This window comes from Lissotriton helveticus, chromosome 7 (assembly GCF_964261635.1).
Source record: "Lissotriton helveticus chromosome 7, aLisHel1.1, whole genome shotgun sequence".
Taxonomy (NCBI): Eukaryota; Metazoa; Chordata; class Amphibia; order Caudata; family Salamandridae; genus Lissotriton; species Lissotriton helveticus.
In genome coordinates, this window is record NC_136068.1 from 810933738 (window position 1) to 810958260 (window position 24523).

The 24523-nt window shown below is 45.9% G+C and overlaps 1 protein-coding gene across 1 annotated transcript in view; it reads left to right on the plus strand.

Moving 5' to 3' along the window:
- PITX1 (paired like homeodomain 1) overlaps positions 1-18336 on the plus strand; it is a 33302-nt gene extending 14966 nt beyond the window's left edge. The window contains exon 3 of the mRNA XM_078650693.1: positions 16424-18336. Within this exon, the coding sequence (XP_078506819.1) occupies positions 16424-16972 (549 nt within the window). The 3' untranslated portion in view covers positions 16973-18336. The remainder of the gene's footprint in view (positions 1-16423) is intronic.
- Positions 18337-24523: the final 6187 nt, after the last annotated feature.

The window sequence follows — 24523 nt, forward strand, 5'->3', positions numbered from 1 at the left end:
GTACAAAAAGCAGACGTGCGCCTCCCACATTTCTGGTTATCACTGGAGGTTATTGTGAGTCTGGTAAAGTTCCGTGCCTCTGAGCCGAGGGTGGCGTGTTCCGGTCTAAAATGTGTCCACGGCTAAGGGGCGACGGGGAGGGGCAGTGGGGTTTTAAAATGCAATCATCTACGGGTTGGCCTGTACTGAACACCAAGTGTACTGGGAGAGGATACACAACCTGTGCCACCGTGCTGCGAGGCGCATGTACCGAGGCGCCCGTGTGCCTCAGGGCACGTGTATTGCAGTGTAACATTTATAGGGCGCTGCTTAATACCCCTGCCCCGGGTGCTGGAGCACGTTTCCGTGGGCACACATTAAGAGAGGTGTGTCCAAGGGTTCCCGGCGTCTTTTGTGTCTGAGGGCACACGTATGGCGCGGGCGTCTGATGGTACGTGTACAGAGCCCCTGCATGTCTTGGGGTGCATGTACAGACCCCCTCCGTGCCTAACTGTATATGCTCAGAAGCAGTGTCTCTACGGGCGCACTGCTTGTCTGCTGGCGCACGCACAGACTCCCCCGTGTGTCTGGCGGCACATGTACGGAGAGTCCTGTCCGTCCCAGGGCACGTACACAGAATTCTTGAGAGTCCTTTTTGTCCGAGGGCACATTGTGAGCACAACCAGTGAGCCCGACCCAAGATGCCGGCGTGTGCACGTGAACAGTGGCACCCGTGATCTGAGGGCTGCTGCCTGGCGAAGGGACTTGGTTGGGTGTGTTTAAAATGTACCCACAAGGTGCCCTTGAGGTGAGACGAGGGCAGATGACATGACGCATGGAAGCAGAGCTAGCCACAGGCAGCACGGGTCAGTAGAGGCGCAGCACGGAAGCCATAGGATCGAGGAGGAGCCGGGGTCTGTTTTCTGGTGTCTGTTTGCCTGGGTTCATTCTCGACCCTCCTGCGGTTATTGTGAGGTTTCCTGCAACCGGGCAGGCCCCGAGAGCGCCTGAGGACGGGGGACAGTTAATATCTGCCTGTCAATGCAGCAGCGCCCCCGGCCACTAGGGGGCAGTGTGTAGGCCATGGACTGTACCTGTCCCTAAACACTCTCACTCTGTGCCCTCCACAGTCTTCTGAGGACTGTCTGCTTGGGCACGCCTGGAGGTCAGGAGGCTCCTGTGAAATAGATATACATTCTCTAAGGTCGATTCATACCCTTTCTCCAGAGGGCGAAGGCCTTTTCGTGAGATCTTCTCATACTTTTTAAACTGGAAACATTTATGCTGACATACAATAAAACATATCTTTCTGCACCTAGCATTGCTCTACCAAGCTTGTGAACTGTTTTTTCTGTCTTTACAGACAGACACACACAGGCAGGCGCAGGGAGACAGCTATAGAGACAGACATGCGTCCAGGCAGAGACAGGCAGACGTAGACACTCTGCCGCTACTCCCAACCGCGCAGTGTCCGACCTCCAATGCAACAACCACAAAATGGCCGTGTAGAAGTTCGGCGCCCATTGTTCAGCGAGAGGTCACATGCATATTAATCTTGAATCTGCCAACCCGTCGACCTTACGCTGCACCAACAGATAAGAATAATGGGAAATCTTTGTGAATATATTGCATTATAAATTACATATTTATAATTTCGAATAGATGGAATATAGCTATATGCTGTATCAGCACTGCAGTACATTTACGAGTACCGTTTCTAACATTTCTAATAACATTTACATATGTAATATGAATAGTTGTTGTCATAAAGTACATGTATATACATGTGCAGGTAAATGACTGCAGAGAGAGAGAGAATTTGTGCATGTGTTATCGTGTACGTGAACGTGAACGCGCCTGCTCTTATCGGTATGTGTGTTGGCCATGGAAATATTGACATTGTAATTATTTACAGACTTTTTTGTGTGGAAGATTTGTGGTACAATAGTAGCTGGTTTCATTGGTAGCTTAAAATGCACCTCGGCGCTTCTTACTATGAATACAGACTCCGGACATCGCAATAACACACTTCTAACCCCTTGGCACTGAATGAAGCTTCATCCAATGCCAAGGGGTTGGGGGGCGGGGGGTACCATGAAGGCAAGAAGGGAGGCAGAGGGTGAAGAAGGGCAGGGGCGGCGAATGCTGGGCAGACCGTGAGGGGAAAGCACAACGAGTTGAACCTGAATGTGCTCTTTGGTGGCTGAGGTTCCCGTGGTCAGGGCTCCCGAAGTAACTGCAGGGATCGAGTATCCGCGTGTGTGTGGGCAGAGGGTAGGGGCGCCCGGGGCAGGGAAGTAAATGTTTGATGATGAAGCTAATGAACACGCTCAGGATCCGGCCCTTCCACTAATAAAAGCGATCCTGTCCGCAAGTCCTCGCCCCGCCCAGACCTATAAACTGAACACAATCACAGCCCACACCGGGTTACAAACACACGCCGGCCCCTGAGCTGGGAGGAGGCAAGACAGGAGTGTGAGGGGGAAGGGCCTTACTCGGTCTCACTGAACACCCCGCACTGGAGCCACTGCCCTGTGCGCGGCGCAGCCAAACCCAACAGATACCACAGCCCTGTGCGCGCCAAAGTCAAACCCAACAGATACCACAGCCCTGTGCGCGCCACAGCCAAACCCAACAGATACCACAGCCCTGTGTGCGCCACAGCCAAACCCAACAGATACCACAGCCCTGTGTGCGCCACAGCAAACTCAACAGATACCACAGCCCTGTGCTCGCCACAGCCAAACCCAACAGATACCACAGCCCTGTGCTCGCCACAGCCAAACCCAACAGATACCACAGCCCTGTGTGCGCCACAGCAAACTCAACAGATACCACAGCCCTGTGCGCTAAAGCCAAAGCCGACAGATACCACAGCCCTGTGCGCCACAGCCAAACCCAACAGATACCACAGCCCTGTGCTCGCCACAGCCAAACCCAACAGATACCACAGCCCTGTGTGCGCCACAGCAAACTCAACAGATACCACAGCCCTGTGCTCACCACAGCCAAACCCAACAGATACCACAGCCCTGTGCTCGCCACAGCCAAACCCAACAGATACCACAGCCCTGTGTGCGCCACAGCAAACTCAACAGATACCACAGCCCTGTGCTCGCCACAGCCAAACCCAACAGATACCACAGCCCTGTGTGCGCCACAGCAAACTCAACAGATACCACAGCCCTGTGTTCGCCAAAGTCAAACCCAACAGATACCACAGCCCTGTGCACGCTGCAGCCAAACCCAACAGATACCACAGCCCTGTGCGCACCGCAGCCTAACCCAACAGATACCACAGCCCTGTGCATGCCAAAGTCAAACCCAACAGATACCACAGCCCTGTGCACGCTGCAGCCAAACCCAACAGATACCACAGCCCTGTGCGCACCGCAGCCTAACCCAACAGATACCACAGCCCTGTGCACGCCAAAGTCAAACCCAACAGATACCACAGCCCTGTGCATGCTGCAGCCAAACCCAACAGATACCACAGCCCTGTGCGCACCGCAGCCTAACCCAACAGATACCACAGCCCTGTGCACGCCACAGCCAAACCCAACAGATACCACAGCCCTGTGCTCGCCACAGCCAAACCCAACAGATACCACAGCCCTGTGCGTGCCACAGCAAACCCAACAGATACCACAGCCCTGTGTTCGCCAAAGTCAAACCCAACAGATATCACTGCCCTGTGCGCGGCGCAGCCAAACCCAACAGATACCACAGCCCTGTACGCGCTACAGGCAAACCCAAACCCAACAGATACCACAGCCCTGTGCACGCCACAGCCAGGCCTCTTAGATTTCACGGCCCCCTGTGCGACACAGCCCGCCCATTAGATATAACTACCCTGTGCGAGTCATAGCCAGGCGCCTTAGATTTAAAGGCCCTCTGTGGACCACAGCCAGACCCCATAGGTACCACCGCACTGTGCACACCATGGCCAAGGCCCCTGAGATCCCTTGGCTCTGTGCGCGGCCCCCATGACCCTTAGATACCAGAGCCCTGTGCGCGCCACAGCCAGCCCCCTTAGATTTTACGGCGCTCTGTGGGCCACAGCCAGACCCCAAAGATACCACCGCACGGTGCACACCATGGCCCCTGAGATCCCTTTGACTTTGTGCGCGGCACCCAGGTTCCCTAGATATCACAGCTCTGTGCGCGCCACAGCCAGACCCCTTAGATTTCACGGCGCTCTGTGGGCCACAGCCAGCCCTCTTAGATACCACTGCTTTGTCTGCAGTTTATTCAACGGATGGACGTGTACAAACGGCCCATGACAAGACAGGCGGCTCCGAAATATCCATCGGACCCGGTGCCGTCAGTCCAATCGCAAATGTGGGGCACAGCCCGAGATACTCCCAATCTATGGTGACGCACTAGCCAGTGCCTTTTCTTGCCTGAAAGTGGCATCCTCATACACACACAGTAAGTGCTGAGGAGTGTGTGTCCCTGCGAGTGTGTGCATGTGTCTGTTTGCACATCCGGCCTTTGCTAGCGCCCTGGCCGGAGAGAGCTTTGCCCCCATAACTGATGAGGCTTCTTGGTGCAATAGTCACCGCAAACCCCGGCTCCCAGCTCTGCCCTGGCACCGCTGCCGCTTGTGCGCGGAGAGGGCCCCGGGCACAGAGAGCTGGCCTCCTCGCTGCTGACGAATACAACGGAGCGTAGGGAGCCCTCTGTATCCACAGCTCAGCCACTGACAGCAGTGCCTGGCCTCCGAACGCACACAGACATCTCCCCTCACCCCCCACACCCCCAACCCACCAGATCACTCCCAGGTCAGGTCCTTCACACTGGGACGAAGGTTTCTGTTGGTGGCGGTGATGGTGTGTGACAAGGAACAGGGCAGATGGAGTGTTACAAAAGCACTCGTGCCACATTAACAAGTGAATAAAAGCACTTCACGTTGAAGCACTTGAGCCTCTGGACCCTGCTGCTTGCACAATTGTAAAGCAGACAGCTCTGTGCGCCTCTGAAGACTCGCGCCCTGGGCCTGCGCCCAGCTCGCCCATGCCAAAAGCCGGCCCTGCCTGTGCGTGTTTGTGAGCCCGTATCTATCCGCACGGGTTCGTGTTTTAGCCGTTCATTTCCCCCCTCGCTGCAGTCGCTGCTGCAGTAGTTTGCACGCGTTGATGTACCCCCAGGTACACCGCCCTCCCTCACTTATACGCACCATGTTTGACCAATGAACTGATCTGTCCGCCTATTCTGTATCAGGTCCGCTCTGTGCCCCATGTCCGTTCACGCACAGCAGACACGGCAGCTTTATTCAACTCACTAGAGTGACAATAAACACGAATCACGACAAAATATCATCTCATATCGAAGTGGTTTATCAATAAATAGCAAATGCCGTTGCTTTCTCCACCCACAGACAGATTGTTTCCAACACACCCACAAACATATATCTGTATAATACTTTAAGAAAAACATATATATAATTTAGATTCATTTTATTCGATTATGTGCCAGCAAATGGTACGAATATTACTCGACGACGCACACAGGGCACATAAACAGACAATTACAAGGAACAAAATGCATGCGGAGAACAATAATGGGGATTCGTTTCCACAGCCCTACACTGCCTAATCCTTTTCGACGGCCACTCACAAGAAATTATATTAAATAAAAGGAAACGCGTATATTACATATATGACGCATCCACGTGTGACAAACAATCTCCTGTGAATAAAGCGGAGGAAAGGAAAATAGACAAAAACAGAAGACAAACGACGACCCCCGGCACTTTTCAAGGAGGCCCAAAAGGGTATCAAAGAATGTCATTCATTTAAAAAAAAAAAAACATTACAAATTGTATTAAAACAAAGTTCATACTAAGCTCCCCCCCCCCCCCCACACACACACACGCGCACATTAAAGAACATCGATTCGAATCTTAAGTCAGAACTGGAAAGAGTGTTACAAATCAACCCGATATTTAAGACATGTTAATCTACTTCTGACGCACACTGCACAAAGTAAGTCACATCACGGTGGGTCTGCGTCCTCCATTCCAGCACCGCCTTTAATCCACCTTGTCCGTGATTGTAAGACCCTCCGTCGGTAAGCAATTCCGCTTTGATTCCCAAACCAACGCACAAATACGATATCTAAAAAGTCTCCAACGATTACTACATAACTTTCGGAATAAACTGCTTGACGCCAGCAATGCACAGAATTTAACGCACCGATACAGATCGAAATTCTAATTAGCCTCTGGAACACGTGGCATGGTGGCCGCCTTACTGACACCGGAAATATGAATTCTAATATCCGCTTAGACGCTGGTCCCATAATTGTGTGTTTTTGCCAAATCACCACTCACCCTGTCCCTTGCTTTAAAAATATCAGGAAAGTAACATTTATAAACAAAACTACTCAATGCATCGACCTGACCTTTGTAACACAAATCATATCACATATCACCTGTGTAAATCTGCTGCCTATCATTTAATTATTTAATGGCACATTACTGCCTAAGTGTTTCTCACCAGAATAACGCTTCTGTTTAAAATCAGTCTCGACCTTAATAAACAAATGCTCTATTTTCCGTAAGCAAAAATTATAATAAATAAAAAATTAATGTGAATACATTACTACCCATGGAGGGAGCCCAGCGAGGCCCACGATTGGCCAAAACACACACACTTAGAAAAGACTAAGAGAATTCTCAGGGTTGAGAAAAACTACTAAGATCCTATTTAATGAAGAACGTTGCATAAACACACAACCAAAACAAGGACAAAGCATTTTTGGACTACACACCATTAAAATCTCAACATTATTTTTGATCTCAATGCAGCTTATGCTAGACAAGGACATGCCTAACCAACCATCTCTCGCCATGAATATTGCTGTTTTTGTGAGCCACGGGCTTACTCCTCCTCAGATTCTCCCTGTAATTTCCAACCCAACGAGAGGCCCATCTCCCATTACATTAAGAAAGCCCACCTCACTTTAGATTTCTGGAAAAGACCCTCAACATTGGAAGCAAAGGCCGCTCAGATGTGAACCTGGTTTACTATGCCAAAGCCAATCCCCTCAGAGTACCTGCAGGGCAGTCCTCTTCACCTATTGGAGGGTTGGCTGGGCCACTGGCCCATAACCTGGTCCTCTGGTGCAGACCGCATCTCCGCCACACAAATGGAGCAACCATCTAGATGGAAGGCCAGGAACAGCTGCAGCTGCATCCCCCTAACACCTTGTAAGAACATTAAAGCCCCAAACGCCCCCTTTGAGATAATTCTGTGGCTGATTATCAGTAAGATGTCAAGGTGACCAGAAGCGTCACTGCCAGCCATGAGCCCGCCCGTCGCCCCCAACAAACACAAGAAGAGCAACCTCTGATCCAACATTTTGCCCCCAGTCATCCCTTGAGCCACCGGGGCCCACAATAATGAAGTCTCGGCCCATTCTGGGGACACCTTGTGGTATTCTGCCACATCTGATTGCTTCAGAAATATTTTAAATATGTGATTGCCAAGTAAGTAGTTTATTATTAGTGCTTTAAGATCAGTGCAAACATAAACGTCAAATCAGGTCAAATGTCTTTGAATAATAGAAAAGCGTTGTTCAATGGCACAAGAACACACTTTCCGGTTGCATAAAAACTTTTACATTCTTCCCTTTAACCTAGATTGCTGTAGGGGTATTAAATGATATCCGGTCCTTAATAATAAAGAAAATTAACGTGAGAAGAAAAGGTGACACGTGCAATGTACTTCCTGACAGAGTTTAGTTGTGAAGCACTGAAGGGCTGTATTGAATATCTTTATCACATTTATTGTAGGAAAGGCCCTTCGGACCTTCTACAAAGATTGAGCTTGCTTACAATATTGAACAATTTACATGGGTGAAAAGAAGTTCTTATGTGGGATCCAGCCAAATATATAGGACCTAATGGTGAGGCGGCCTGAACAAAGTTTGACAATCCTTTCTACTGGTTTCTTTTCCCAAATGATCAAACCTCTCCCACTTTGACATTCTCAAACACAACAGCCCAGCATCCAACTCCAATGCGCAAACCAAATGAAAGAGCCTAAAGTGTGTTCTTTCCTTACAAATGTGATAGAATGGGTGGGCAAACGATGCAAACACACCCTCCGCCCCTGTCAAATACCTCAAAGCAATGACCTAAAACTACATAGACATACTCAACATTCAACTGTGGGGCAGTGTAAAGTGCCTCTTTCCTTAAAGATGTGACAATGTCAAGGATTGAACATGTATCACCCTCAAATATCCTAGGAGATTTATCTCTAATGATAAAGGCACATTCAACATCTAGCTTTGGTGCATGGACTAATCAAAAGGGTGTAAGGCAGCTCTCGCCTTGTATATGCCAACATTTCAGGAACTCATGGGCCACAACACCACCCCCTTGTTAATACCCCACACGATTGTCCTCTGATGACCGAGACACACTGAATATCCATCAATAGTGTGAACCAATAGAAAGTGTAAAGCGGGTTCTTTCCTTAAAAATTTGATAATTTTGGTGCAAAACATGAACACTCCTTCTCTACCAATATCAAATATCCCGAAATGTTGACCTCAACTGACAAAGGCACACTCAACGTCCAACTCTGGTGCATTAATCAATCCAAAAAGTCAGAAGTGCCTCTTTCCTTACAAATGTGATAATTTGAGGGTCAAAACATGTCCAGTCCTCCCGCTCACTCACCCAAACATCCCAAAAGACTGACCTCTAATGACAAAGTCATACTCAACATCAAACTTTGGTGTGCGAAACAATTGAAGGAGCATAACCTATGATCTTTCTTTACAAATGTGATAATTTAGGGGCAGAACATACACACCTTTCACTCCTGTAAAGAAATGTATAAAGCACACTAAGGCCCAGAAGGCATCTAGGCACTAACCCACAGAAGGAAGTGACAAGAAGAGCCTGGGCTGATGTGAAAGTATATGAAGCCTAGCGATTGAAAAGCCAAAGATGTACATGTTTTAGAAGAGGAATGACAGGAAGAGTTTGTGGGAGACTAGGATTCGCCACAACCTCTGGAAAAATACTTTTGGCAAACATTCTTTTATATCTGCACAGCACTGGGAGAGACAAATTGTCCGACAGCTCACCTTGACGAAAGTGTGACTATAGGGAGCTGTCCTCGATCCCCTGCCAGTTCAAGCTTTGATTTTAATAAACTCGGTTTCCCTCAGAGAGCAAGTTGCTCTTCCATATTTCCTCTGAGCATTCACTCAGAAGTGTGCTTACACTCAGTTGCGGCCCGTAGAGGGAGTTCTGTGGGGCGGAAAGGCGGGGCGAGGAGGGGCAGGGTAGGGGGTAGTAAACACTGGAATATGGATGATTGCGGGTAAGTAAACAATTAAATGAATAAAACGAATTTCGTCGCACGCGCTGCATCGCATTTTGAAATGCAGGGCACGCAACGAAATTAGTTTTATCCATTTCATTGTTTACTACCTGCAATCAGCCATATTCCGGTGTTTACTACCCTCCACCCTGCCCCTCCCCCTGCCTTTCCGCCCCACAGAACTCCCTCCACGGGCCGCAACTGCCTACACTGTACCCTAGGAATAAGGAGGTAGGGGTAGTACCTATGGGATCTTTCTCTTGTAAGTCCCGATGAAAGCCAGGGTATTTATGGTAGCTGGCTGAAATATGTTGGTGTTTTGCAGAGTGGAGGAGTAGGGGGTACATTATAGCCTACCATACCACCATCCACTGGTCTGTTAATGACCTTTTACTCTGGTCAGGGAATCCAATATTAAAGTTGTGAGAAGTTGGCCTGGTATATGATGCTCACTAGTTCTAGTGATCACCTTGTACCATGCCAAGCAACCCTTATGGTGCAGGTTGTAAAGTCAACCTTATAGACAAGCTATCCTAGGGGTAGCATGGACTAAGCAGTCTTAGGCTAAACTCTGTAAAGGCATGTGAAGCAAGCTGTTTTACCATACACAATCCCTTGAATACCAAATGAAAGGACACCACACAGATATATATTGAAAATATATATGGATTTATTACTACAAATATCCCTGATACTCTTTATGAGCACAGAAGCAAATGCGTTAAAACAAAACACAGTTTAAATACACAAAAGTTGCACAATTATGGATGAGCCCTAGGGGCCACCTAAACCATATACTAAAATAGTGGTATAAGAACCACTATGGGGAAAGGGAAGAGGCCTGGGGCCTGGGGAATCGCTGGAGCTGTTCGGGACTAGCAGTGAAGAAGTCGGGAAAGGCCCGCGGGACTCGGGAGCAGTGCGGAAAGTGCACGCTTTACCAATGCAATGTCAATGGTGCGTAAAAAGTACAAAGTTAGTTAGGAAGGAACCTTCCGAGTGACCTAGAAAGCTGAAACTTGAGACACAGACACTAGAGGTGTGTACCATAGTGGGAACACCGGCGGAGCTGAGTTACCTCACCCACAGGAAGCGGGTGCATAGGGTCGAAGTAGTGTCGGGTTTCGTCACGCAGGTCGATGGTGCTTGGAGCTGAAGATGCTGCAGGCGGCTCGATGTGAAGAGTTCCGGTGGATCCAAGGGTGGATCTGAAGAGGTGAAGACCTGAAAGCAGAGGGGACAATATTCAAAGTCACTAGCCAGTGACTACCGTGGAACCAGAGTGGAACCAGGCGATGTCGGGTGCAAACAGGCGTCGAGGTGTAGCTTCTCTCTGCAGCCACGTGGACACGAGGGGTTGAAGACGTCCAGGAGTCGGTCACGAGCTGTCCCACGCAGGCTTCTCGCTGTTGGCGGTGTCGGCGACTTTATAGAAGCAAACAGGCCTTGGCTACTGCAAGCCACGCAGGAATCAAGAAAGGCTTGTTACTCGGACCAGCAAGGTCAGAGCAGGGGCTCCTTTTTACAGGAGCAAGGGCAAGTCTAGAGCAACCAGACCCGCAGTGAAAGTTGTAGGTTTCGTCGCCAAGATGGCCACTAGCCGCGTGGCAAGTGGACGGTTAGGTGCGTCGAGTGGCACGATGCAAAAGGGCCCCACGCAGATCGTGGAGATGCTGGGGGGCTGATCTTCGGTGCAAGGGCTGCTCGAGGTTGGGGCTTCTCAAACCCCAAAGCACAGCGTCGAGGGTGCCTCTGATGCTGCGCAGTCAGCGTTTCAGGGGTCTTCCAAGATGTCTGGTCCCACGTCTCTCGGTGCCTCCACGGGTCCCTTCTTTGCAGGGACTGTGGATCTGGCTGTGAGAAGTCTGGGAGTTTGGGTCTTGTCAGGCTCTGGGCTCGGGCTCCGGCGGGAGGCGGCGGCAAAGCAGACGTCGAGTTGCTGGTTGGTGCCTGTGTTCACAGGGTGGTCACTCCTTGGCCACAAGGGAGATTCTCTTCCATCTTCTGTGCAGCAGAATGTCGAAGTCCAGTCTTCTTCTGTATTTCAAGTTGATTCAGGATGATCTGAAGTCTCAGGACACAGCTCCCACTCTTATTCGAATCTGGGGGGCCGGATCACCTACTAGGTCCCTCCTCTGGGTGGAACCAGGAAGGGGGGTGGTTACACCCCCTTTCCTTTGTCCAGTTTCACGCCAGGACTGGGGCTGGAAAGCCCCAGCACCGGTTTGAACTGGCCTATGCACAGGGACACCTTGTGTGCCCCAGGCATGTCTGATTCTTTTCAGCTCTGTCCTACCCAATACACAAAATCCTGTCTGGAGTGGTGCTAGCACCTCCTCAGGCAGGAAACCCTTTGTCCAAGCTGCCCTCGCTGGAAGGACTCCCAGCAGCAGGAGGTCAGACTTGTGTCTGTGGTGGCAGCATCCATTTTGTGATGCTAAGGCTCTGTTTAACTTTAACCGGGGTTCAGGCTAGGTACATGTCGTGTCCCTCTAGAAGGGTGGAATGCTACCCCTGTCGCCAGAACTGGCGAGGGGGTAGTATTCCAATTCGTATGACACCTTACTCGACATGTTTTGATAAAGCCAAACCTAAGATAGCATTTAACCGCGAGGTTCGTAATGCACTTAAGAGTATATGGTATGGCAATATCATGAAACAGCTAAAGGACATGGTTCCAAAAGCTGCAGACAGGCTCAGCTCATGCCAGAGCACCATCTCACATATTTCCCAGCACTCTGCCTCCAGGATTGATGAGGCCTTCCATAGGAGTGGCTGATAGGAACATATGTGTCCATTTTAGGTTAGGTATAGGCTTACTACACCTAAGTAAGGGGTGGTTACACCGACTTACCCCAGCTGAGTGATCAGCCAGTTGTGTCAAATATGGAGGCCAGGCCAGGGGTGGCACAATACATGCTGCAGCCCCTGGTAGGCCTTGGAAGCACCTATGCCCTGGGTACCTGGGTACACTGTTACAGGGGCCAATAAGGTGAACCAGTTCCAATTGTGTATGTACCTAAGGTACATGGAGTCCATTTTAAGGAGAGAGCAATTAGCCTGGGGCCCTGCATAGCAGGATCCCAGGCCAACTATGTCAAAAACCAGCTAAACACCAGGCAAAAAGTTTGGGGGTAACCATAGTCAGATATCCACCTTCCTACAAAAGTTACATTTGGAATTCCTGTGGTCAGTTTTAAATTGCACTTGTGATCCCAAACTGTTTCTCTCTATGTGTTGTATTGTCTTCCCCTCCCCTATTGCTCCACCGCCAGCGTTGGTCTGCACGGAGGGGTCTTAGCAGCCCTATGATGAAGCATGACACAGATTTCTGTGTGTTAGGGCAGTTTTAACATCTTGGTGTGTTTTTCTCACCCCTAGATTACAGCGATTTCAGGTGTAAAGCCCCCCCCCCACCATCTTCATGTGTGTGTAAACATTCTTTTATCTCTATATCTGGGCAGCTTTTCAATAACTGACACAGGCAGTGGAAAAATGTGCTGTTTTGTTGTAACAGCTTTTTATTATATATATATATATATATAGATATTTGCATCTATTCCTCTTCACTACAGCAACAGTAAAGAACATCCAATTTAAGGCCAGGTTTATGAAGGACGGTCAAATGAATAAAACACTGATAGATATAACAAAGAGGCAGTGCCAAACTAGCTGGTCTGAAGCACCTTTTATCCTCAAAAGGAAGTTCAGCCTCATGAGCAGATTCACAGCACATTCCACCTAAGTTATCTGGATTTGTCACCCTGAATGACATGTGACACTGAGAAGTTGACCCCTGTCCTAACATAGATGTGTACTTAGGAGAATAATCATCTCACCACACAGATATGCCCCCATCTTGAACACTTGAAAATATTGCAAAAAAAAAGGTCTGTTCCCTTTTACTCAAACAACATGGACAGCCCCCACCCATTAAAGGTGTTTCGCCCACAGTAGGTTTCCACATCAATAGATAATATTACGTCAATGCAAATTCACCTATTCTACTATTGTGCAATACACATATTTCTTACCATTGTAAATATAGCTACCCATAGTCATCTCATTTCAAAATGTTTCATTTTCCATATAGAATATCTCTACAGCTATGGCTGGGAGACCAGCCTTGCAAATTCCCATTTACCAAAGTTGATTTCTAAAGTAGTTCTCAGTTTTGTGAACCCTTAAATGTGCTTGACTGAGTAGGAGGAAAATTGACCATGCTTCTATTTGTGGGGCCTTCGATTTCCCTATCTCAGTAGTGGCTCTCTTATCTCACCCTGAGAAATTGAAGGCACTCCAGGGAGCAATGATACTGGGCAGAATATTTTTATGTATTTAACAGTTTTATATAGCTCAGCTGCACAGAGTGGTGGTAGGCCCACTGTATATAAAATACTCTTTCACAATAATTGATTGTCATTCAGTGAAACATCCAGAGCAGTTTTGATGTTCTGACTCAAAGAAGTAAAAGCGGTTGGGGAAGGAGGAGGGCAGGATGTACTGCTGATAGCTCTGCAGCGGGCACGTTCGTTGAGCTGATTTCTCAGCCACCAACTCTCAATCTGAAGGTCAGCTGCAACTTATGTTTCAACTCTTAAACCTATAACCCAACCCCGTGGAACCTATGAGCTGTGTGATATGGGTTCGATATGTTTGAATCTTCTTTTGTTACCTTCACAAAGAAACAGGAGAACAGGCGTTTACTGTGCCACTCCCTGGATATCTGTGGCGACTGAGGCGAGCCTCTCGTGGGCCCAGACTCTGGAGAAATTTAGGATTTCGATCCTCTTAGCAATACAGCTCGATCTCTGAACTGCAGATAATTATTGTGTATCTGCCATCATGCCGTCCTGCTTCCCCAACCACTTTTACTTCTTTGAGTCATCAGTTTGTGCCCTGAAGAAGGTGGGTGGCCAGCTGATCACGTTTCACCGAAACGCATGTCGGGCCCAGCACTACAGTCATCTTGACACTGAAAAAGGATTAAAATATATATTATGTTCACTCTGAATGTATAGGAAGCACAGCGTATATTGAGTAATACAAAGAGTTGCCTTAGTGAATTATGAATTTATTTCTGTGGCACATTGATACTAATAAATAATATCATGACAATTATTTCTCCTGGCCGGATTCAGCAATGATGACGAGGGTGTCTTGTTAATGGCTTAATGTATGAGATGCTTTATATTGTTGCTGTCTGAGTGTATTGTTATGGTAAGAGTGGTATGTGTGGAGCTTGAATGGTTATTGTGGTATTTATTCTGGATGACGGGGTCGGTAGGAGTTTTTCATAAATTTGAATGATTAAAAAAATGTTTTTACATGTTGATTATGCAAGCTAAGAAAAATATGAAATAAAAAAGATTGAGATATTTCCAATTACTAAGCTCTTCCTTGTGGTTACATTACATTGTAGACTCTATGTGTAGAGCTCGGTTTGGAGGCGGGGAATTTCCCTTTGGTTGATCTTCATTTTCCGTGTCCCACTCCAAGATTTGGTTTGTTCTGGCAAATCCCTCTACATATAGTTACTGTTCTGTACAAGTACCTTGATATACAAAAATGGTGAAGCCTACCTTAGCGGCCGGGCACCTATAGGAAAAACATACAGTGATCACTGGATGATGAAATGTGAGACTTTCCTGAGGTAAATTATAAATAGGGTGTGGGGGAACAGGAAAGTAAAGGACATACCAAAACATAGTCATAGCCGGGCCAGCTGGAAATGGTCAACATATATGCCTTCAAACTAACACCAACTTCTTCTGAGAGCAGGAATATATAATCTGTCCTGTATCTAATGATTTCATGAACAGAGATACCAAAATAAATAGCAAATTACTATATTTTTATGATCACCCCAACCCTTCTGAATTTTCTTGATGGAAATTATATTTGTTGCCAGCAAAGGTCAGAAACTTTACCTGTGGGTGGTATTTCCCGCAAAAATGTTTTTGTGGTAGTGTGTTTTTTCCCCACAGATCCCTTTTTTGGATGAGAAGTTTCCAACAAAAATAGATTGTGCATGTTTTCCCCTACAAATCCTAATTTTTACAGGATATTTAATACACTATTTGCACTATCTGCTTACTTTTTCAACTTACTGACGGGGTAAACTGGACAAGGTTGCTCAAAAAGTCAAAAGTTGGCAAAACAACTTCGCAAATACCACATAACCACATTATAATCCCTTTCAAAAAGTAATTGTACAACACCAGTTTTTCAATGTTTAGTTGATCCCCAGATATGGCAAAATACTCTCAGATAGTAAGGATTTTATGACATTTTTGGATTTAGATAGATATATGCAAATTCTATAACATCAAACAGATATTTTTAAATACATTTATTTTTATCACTGTCTCCTTATTAATCGTTATAACTAATGCTTATTAAAAGATGTTCTCAAGCCAAAATACACAGCAAAGTAGACATGGAGAGCAGCATCACTGGTTTAATAGGCGTACAATGATTTGTATGTTAATGTTGTTGTCAATGGGAAACATTTTATGCCGGGTTTGATTTTGCGTATATGTATGTGTGTTATTTTTAACTGATTTTTAAAGTATGCATCGTTCTTATTAGGCTATCAGGCTCTTTTAAAACCCGGAGACAGTTTATTTTTATTTTACAGTTTGTCCTCTTATCTTTCTGCTTTCAAGTTTGTAGTTTGACTTCTTTGGCACGCATGCATGTCGAGGCTGCTGGTACCCTGGCGCAAAGAGGGATGACTGTTGTGGTTCTCTAGTGGCAAAGCAAAGTGGTGCAGTATGTGGTAAACTGACATTTACTTGTGTGCAGGCTGGTTGTTCTTGGGTCTCTGGTGTGCCCAGCAATGCATGTTGGCAATGTTGATGCAAGCTCTGGTTGTTTGTGGATCCTTTGGTAAGCAGAGTGGTACCTGTTGTAGTTGCAAGGGATTTTCTGGTGATTGGAGATGCATATGTGGTAGCTTGTTGTTCTCAGGTTTATGAGCAGTGAATGCTATGGTTCCCTGATGTTCACAGGAGTAAATGTGACCTGCTTGAGCAATGCATCTCTAGTGTCTGCTCCCTAAATCCCTTCCTCATGGTTTCCTGTACTTCACTCCATAGGTCTGGTTCAAAAACCGCAGAGCCAAGTGGAGAAAGAGGGAGCGCAACCAGCAGATGGACCTGTGCAAGAATGGCTATGTCCCACAGTTTAGTGGCCTCATGCAACCCTACGACGACATGTATGCAGGCTATCCATACAACAACTGGGCCACAAAGAGTTTGACGCCAGCACCCTTGTCCACCAAAGGCTTCACCTTCTTCAACTCCATGAGCCCGCTCTCATCACAGTCCATGTTCTCTTCCCCCAGCAGCATCTCGTCCATGAGCATGCCCTCCGGCATGGGCCACTCCGCTGTGCCAGGCATGGCCAACTCCAGCCTAAATAACATTAACAACCTCAACAACATCAGCAGCTCGTCTCTGAACTCAGCCATGTCCTCCTCTGCCTGCCCCTATGGGCCCACGGGTTCGCCCTACACGGTGTACAGGGACACGTGCAACTCCAGCCTAGCTAGCCTTAGGCTCAAGTCCAAGCAGCACTCAACCTTCGGCTACAGCGGCCTGCAAAGCCCAGGCTCCGGTCTCAATGCCTGCCAGTACAACAGCTGACCCACCTGCCCCGCGACGGGGTGCCTGCAGACCCTACTCAGATGTTGGGCCAGGGGGATAGAGCAGGAGACGGTACAGACCTCACCAGAGGAGGAGCTGTAATACTGTCTCTGGATTATGCGGGTTGTATGTGTTTACTTGAACTTGCACAGGAGCCTCCCCTGCCCACTCGGTCGACTGTGAGTGTCCAGGATGCTTGGAAGCTATTGCTGGTGGCCATGGATATGGGGATGATGTTGTGGCATCAATGGACAGGATAGTGTTTTGATGTACGCACACGCCTCCTTGCCTGTGCTCACCCATTTGTAAATAAAGACTGGATGTCGGCCATTTTAGGTCACATGGAAGCAGCCTACATACCCGTGTGTGGATAATGTTTACCACTGAAAAGCCAGTTGCAAAATAAGAATCCAGAAGGGAGAATAGGGTGGGGGGGGGTCTAAGTTTGCAAGATAGGAACAAGGAAAAGACAAGGGTCAACCACTTTAACAAGGTGATGTGTACATATTACGTTGTGCCGGATGATTGTGCTCAACAGCTGAATAAACTGTTTGAAAATGCACGATTGTTGATGTTTTTCAGTGGAAGGAATACTGTTTCTCCTTTCTTAGTCCAGCAGCTAGAAGGTTCCTACCTCTGCCCTTTCAGACCATGCAGTATCAACCCTCCCTGGACCACACAAACAGCAGACAACAACAATTCCAGGACCTTTACAGCTGTGTAATACCCCAGACGATCCTCACAAACATTTGTATTTTATGCTTCGATCTGTATGGTCGCCTTTTATTTATCTGCAGTTTTATTCTTCCCGTGTACCCCCCCCGGAATATGCTATGTAGATGACAATGTAAAAATAAAATCAATATCTGTAGGCGCCTGTGTAAAAATTCCTGACACTGCATCTGTAAAGGAACGCCAAGCTCGGGATGCTGAGTTGCTTGTTTGAAAATAGAAATATAAAGAAATAAAAGGAACCAAAAAAAAAATCACTGTCTTGCAACATAAAGTTAGACATGTTTTTACATGTGGTTTGTCGGTTAAAACATGTTTTCAAATGATCATTAATTATTAATACGCAAACAAAACGCATATGAAGTTTAATTGCAGGCATATTTGTTGCTTATTATGTTATACATGTTGACGACAAAGAATCATAATATAAAATGCACCTGGCACCCCGACACCCTTCCATCACCCCTACACCCGTATTTCTTAGCTGTGGTAAACGTTATGTTGATGTCTGGATGTTTAATGCTGTTGTGGCTAAGGATGCAGTGTAATTGTCTTATAAATTATGAATAATGTCTTGTGAATATTATTTTTTTCGGAATTAAGAGCATGGGAAATAAAATAATTTTCAAAATTATTTCAACATATTCATTTGGTGGTATGAATGTCTGCTTCGCCCCTCACTTGTGCCTTCTCTCTCTTACTCTTTCACTTTCTCTTTCACCACCCAAAAGATGAAAATATTTTTTCTGCATGTTTTGTTCAATCCCACTTTACATAGGGAAGATCATTTTTTTCTTGATTAGTGCTTTGGTACCGTTTTATATCATAATGATACATGACAAAATAAGTGGTTTTCACCTGTTTGACCATGTAAAGTTTAGTGTAAATTGGTCTGGGGTACTCACATTTATGGGGATGGGAGCAAAACACAATTTCTCCATTATTTACATTTCGCATAGTGGAAGTTGCCACTCTGTTGTTATGGTTCAGCTTCACTTTTTATTGAAAATATATTTTTTCATTTTCCTCCAACAAGGGCCTCTAGAATTATCTGTTTTTGCACCTGAGGCGTTTCCCACATAATTATGGATTTCCTTCAGTTGTCACGTAATACATAATCTGCTGCATAATCTGCAGATTGTAACAGAAAATAATTTCTACTTCAAACGGATCAAAATATACTAAAAATATGCCAAAAAGTTTTGGTGTACATTTGAGAATCCATTGCAAAAGTTGACAGGTCATCTTTTTGTTGCTGATTGCATGTGACTGGTGTTCACTATATACCTCAAAATTGCTGACTGCACTTGAAAAGCCTGGAGAATCGACTTTGGGGTTTGTAGGGGTGTCCTGTTCATGCAGGGGCATCCTCACACTTGTAACCAAGCACCCTGCCCTCATTGTCGCGACAATCAATACGTTGAATAATTTACCATTTGGTTGTCTACAATAAAAATGACAGAACGAAATGTCTATTTAGACATATTGCCTCAGGTGTAGTAAACACCTTTTTGCTTCTTTTGAATCATATTTTGTCTGTACGTGTGAAGGGTTTGCAGCTGCTCTTTGCAGTGTTCATCAGACAGCAATCTCCTGATTTATGTAATATGTGTGTTATGTTTACCTTTCACGTGGAGAACCCCATGTGACAGAGACACAGTGATTACTTTAGTAAGACTGTTTTAATATTTTGATTATTTACACCCATTGGTATGTTTAGAATTTAATTAATTGCTCTCTAAGCAGGAGACAGGCAGAGACAACTCATTTTCTCAGCTTCTCCTTGGTGGAAATCGTAATTCACAAAAAAATAGGAGAAATTCACAGATACAGCATGATATTAATCCTTGGATTTTACAACCATTGCTATTTCTACAATCAATAGTAGTAGGCAAACTACTGGCCAGTAGTGGCACTCCAAATGTCTAAGCACTTTATTCACAGAGCTTTCTAGGTAGTGTGTATTGTTAAGGTATGGTCATAGTTACAGCCATCAAGAGCTCTAACATCTACGCGAAGGGGTGGCATGGTTTTATGTGATTCAAGATTGGGTGCAGAGCTGCAGTTGATTTCTCGTTGCATATTGGACTCAGGCGTAGCTTCAGGGTGCATTTGGTGTGTGACACTCCCCAAAAACATGCATTCTTGGCTTGGTAGTTAGGTCTGGAGGTCATGAGCCAGGTCGATGATGTCTGTGTTGGTTTTCCTCATTGTTCTCATCTCACTAAGAGAAATGGTTTTAACTGGTTAATTTTTTGGAATGGGAACTTAAAGATATATAGTCAACATTTTACAAAAAAGTAGTCAATCTACAACCACAGAAGTAGTCCTTGAATGGTAACAAATGTACTACTTTTGGGAATTCGCAAACATGGATAGTAGTAGGTGAAGAAAGCTTCATCAGTCTCAGGCTTCCATGCATATTACCAATAATGTCATGCAACATTTTAGTCATGTTACATTTTTGGTGCTTACAGTACATTTTTTGATTGCGAAAGTTCGCTTAGCAGTTGTACTTTTTCTTTCTTCAGAGGGAAAAAAAATTCCACATAGAGAAACCCCTTTCCCTGTTCCCCACAAAATGCTGGGAAATTCTGTTCTCCTTCTCATGGTGGAAGCAAATTTACTTTCAGCACTTTGCTGGAGCAAATAACTGACAATCCCCAATGTGAGAAAGAGTCAGAGAGGAGTTTGAAAATACCCCTTAACTCAAAAGTTGCTGAGCATTCACAAACTATTAAAGCAGATCATGGTTTATCCTCCAACTCAACACTCCTTGCGTGGGGTTTACTACTGCATACTTGTACCAAGTTGTTGTGCAGTAGGAAATGCTAGGCTCTAACTGACAGACCTACATTTTCGGCTACAAATTTGGCTTTGTGAATTATGCCCACAGGAATGTACATATTATGGGATGGAGGAGCACAGTGTACAAATAAATGCCTCTCATTTCTGTTTTTTTTAATTGGATGAGGGCATGAGACATGAAAAAGCAGGATAAAAGAACTACCCTCCCAGTATTTTGATGCTTTATAATGCAGAGCTAAACTGTGAGCTAAAAGCAGCCTAAAAATGTTTTAATGCTAGCCCCTTTTCTCACTAAGGAAGCACCACCAGCCAGCCAGTCTGACCCTTTCCACAAAGGCCTGGGTTAGCCTTCCAACAAAATCTGAAACAAATTTTGACATTGACAATGCATTTGATATAGATGTCCAAACATATTTAGTGGATGAAAAGCGATGTGTTTGATAAAAAACAGGACGTTGCACCCACAGATTTCCAACCACTCATGGGCGCTGTACCCCATGGTCGTCTCTCCCCCCCCCACATGCTGTCCATCACTCCGGTAGTTGGGAAATTTAATTTTCAACCCCCACCCGAATCTCACAGAATTACATATGATCTTGGTTTAACTTACATGTTAGAGGAACCCTCCACCCTCCACCCTCACTGAACAGCCATGTCAGCCCCAGAGAACAGAAACAGAGCTGAAGGTGTTCTGTATATCAAAACTATTTGTCATTAATGCTAGCCCCTTTTCTCACTAAGGAAGCACCACCAGCCAGCCAGTCTGACCCTTTCCACAAAGGCCTGGGTTAGCCTTCCAACAAAATCTGAAACAAATTTTGACATTGACAATGCATTTGATATAGATGTCCAAACATATTTAGTGGATGAAAAGCGATGTGTTTGATAAAAAACAGGACGTTGCACCCACAGATTTCCAACCACTCATGGGCGCTGTACCCCATGGTCGTCTCTCCCCCCCCCACATGCTGTCCATCACTCCGGTAGTTGGGAAATTAAATTTTCAACCCCCACCCGAATCTCACAGAATTACATATGATCTTGGTTTAACTTACATGTTAGAGGAACCCTCCACCCTCACTGAACAGCCATGTCAGCCCCAGAGAACAGAAACAGAGCTGAAGGTGTTCTGTATATCAAAATTATTTGTCATTCAGTGCCAAACCACCTTTACTGAGCATGTAGAACAATGCATGTATGCCTGTAGTTTTTCTATCCCTACTTACTGAGACTATCGCAAGAACACCTGAGAATAAACTTTTCCCAAATATTCAAACACTGAAGTTAGACTAGGAAATGATTATCCTCAATTATTTGTGAGTATTTCGATGCGACCCCTCACCTTGTAAGAGGAGACATGAAAATACGGCTACTCTCAGGAGGCACGGACATACTTGTAGCTTATGTGGTTCGAGAACCTGTTGTTGGACCACAAATATGACTTGATTATTATTGGCAAATAGATACTGTGAGCTGAATGATACTGAATGGCCCCCTGACCCAAAACACGGTCACATTCTCCCGTGCCTCAAGAGAATGTAGACAACAACATTTTTCAAGACCACATCAACCCAGGTCTGACCTACAGCGACTAATAAATATCATGTCAGAGCAGGCCTATAACGGATTGCCAAAAAGGACTCCAGAAAGTAATAGGCACATACATCCCCAACCCAACACATCCCACACAAGGCTCCACAAACAGGCACACTTTAAAACAGGTTGGCAACCATCTCACCATGCCCTATCACAAGATGGTAATCTATACCCTACCGCAACGCCCCCACGAGGCCTGTCAGGATTAAGGATTCGCTATCGGACAATGACATACACTCCCTTCTCCTCAAATATAATTCTGCAAACCACGAAAACTCAGACATCCTGACTCCCATACTAACAATTGCCTCGAACCCACACAGAGAGCCTAGGCCTAACTCCAGAGAAGTTAAGAAGTCCAACCATAAGCAAGTCCCCATTGTACCGACAACCTCCGTAGACACCAAAACACACCTGAAATGCATGCTTCTAAATTGCAGATCGGCCATGAAACACGCAGGGGATATTGCTGACCTCATCCTTGCCCATAAGCTTGACCTCTTACTCCTAACAGAAACATGGCTAAATGACTCCTCTGCACAAATCCTAGACATATTAGTCCCACCTAGCTATGACAATATAAGATCAGACAGACCGAATGGATTGGGTGGAGGCCTTGCCTGCATACACCAGTGACCTCGCGGTGAATCAGTTGCAAACCGTCATGTTATCCACTTGTGAATACCTTTGCATAAACATTGCGAGTTACAACAAACCACTATGTCCACTGCATGTGATCTACCACCCTCCACACGACAGCCTCTCATTCATTGAACAAATCTTAGAAATCATTGTAACCAACGTAGGACAACACTGCTCTCAGTTCTTCCTCTGAGACTTCAACCTTCATTGGAACAATCCTAATGACCACTCAGTTAACAGCCTTAAATCCTTTCTAGTGGAACTTAACCTGAACCAAATCTGTGACAGCCCTAGGCACAACCTGGGTGCCCTGGACCTAATCATTGCTAAAGCAAACTCCATGTAACTCGCGTCTATCGTCCCATGCGACTGGACAGATCACCACAGCATCACCTTTCTCGTCACCGAATCAGTGAGGACACATAAACCACAACTTAAGAAACCCAGACAATGGAATAGGATCACTCATGACTTAGACCATAATGACTTGACATCCCTCAGCAATAATGTTTTGCCTCCTCCAGTGGACATGTCTGGTGTCAATGACCTTAGAAACCACTGAAACAACTCCATGACGACTATTCTTGATACAGTTACACCCTTGCTGCTACTCCAAACCATGGTACAATGGGAGCCTTTATGAAGAAAGATGCAATTTGAGACTAGCCGAACGAGTGTGGAGATCCTCGCCGTCCCTAGAACACCTCAAGCACCTGCGATCACAGAGGAACACCTACAATAATCACATCAGAAACTCCATAGCAAATTTCTTCAGACAAATCAAAAAATCATCCAAGAAAGCTGTTCGAAATTATCAAACATCAATCTACTCAAAAACCCAACCCCTACACAATGGGATCCCTTCCGCTGCCAAACTGCAACATACTTACCTCTTTCTTTCTTGAAAAGTCTAAAAAGATTGAAAGTGATCTCCAAACAGCAATTGAGTTCCTCCCGATGATACCCCCGAATAGCCCAGGCCAGCATATGGTTGTTCAGCACCCAGACCTACATGGACTCTTCCTGAAAAACAATGCGTTGTGGGAGACTTTCAAAACCTTTGATGAAAATGCCATTCTTAATATCTTAACAGCACTTAAACCATCAAACCACTTCTGCGACCCTCTACCAGCTAACATCTTCAATCTGATTAAAACCTCTTTATTCCCTCTCTGGTCTAAGATACTGAATGCTTCACTACTCCAAAGGGCTTTACCAGACTGCCTAAAATCAGGGCCGGTATCCTCATTGTAAAAAAACCCACAGCAGATCATACGAATCCCGATAACTTCCGACCCATCTACACCATTCCCTCTCTGGCAAAAGTTCCTTGAGAAATGCGTATATACCCAGCTATGCAATCACATTGATCAGTTCCACCTTATTGACCAATTCCAATCTGGTTTCTGTCCAGGTCACAGCACGGAAACAGTCCTTCCCACATAGTTGATGACACACTTAAAATGCTAGATCAAAACAAATCTTGCCTCCTAATCCTCCAAACCTATCATTAGCCTTCGACACGTTCAAACATGACAGCCTCCTTGAATTACTTGAACACAGAATGGGATTATCAGGGGTTGTCCTAAATGAGTTTGCCTCATTTCTACACATCAGAACTCAAAGAATTAAGGTTAACCAATCCTTGTCCACTACCACCTAAAGTGACTCCTGTCACTTTAGGGGTCCCCCAGGGGTCCACCGTATCACCTGCTCTCTTTAACCTGTTCATGGAGCCTCTAACCGAAATTCTGAAATTTTCCAATGTACAAT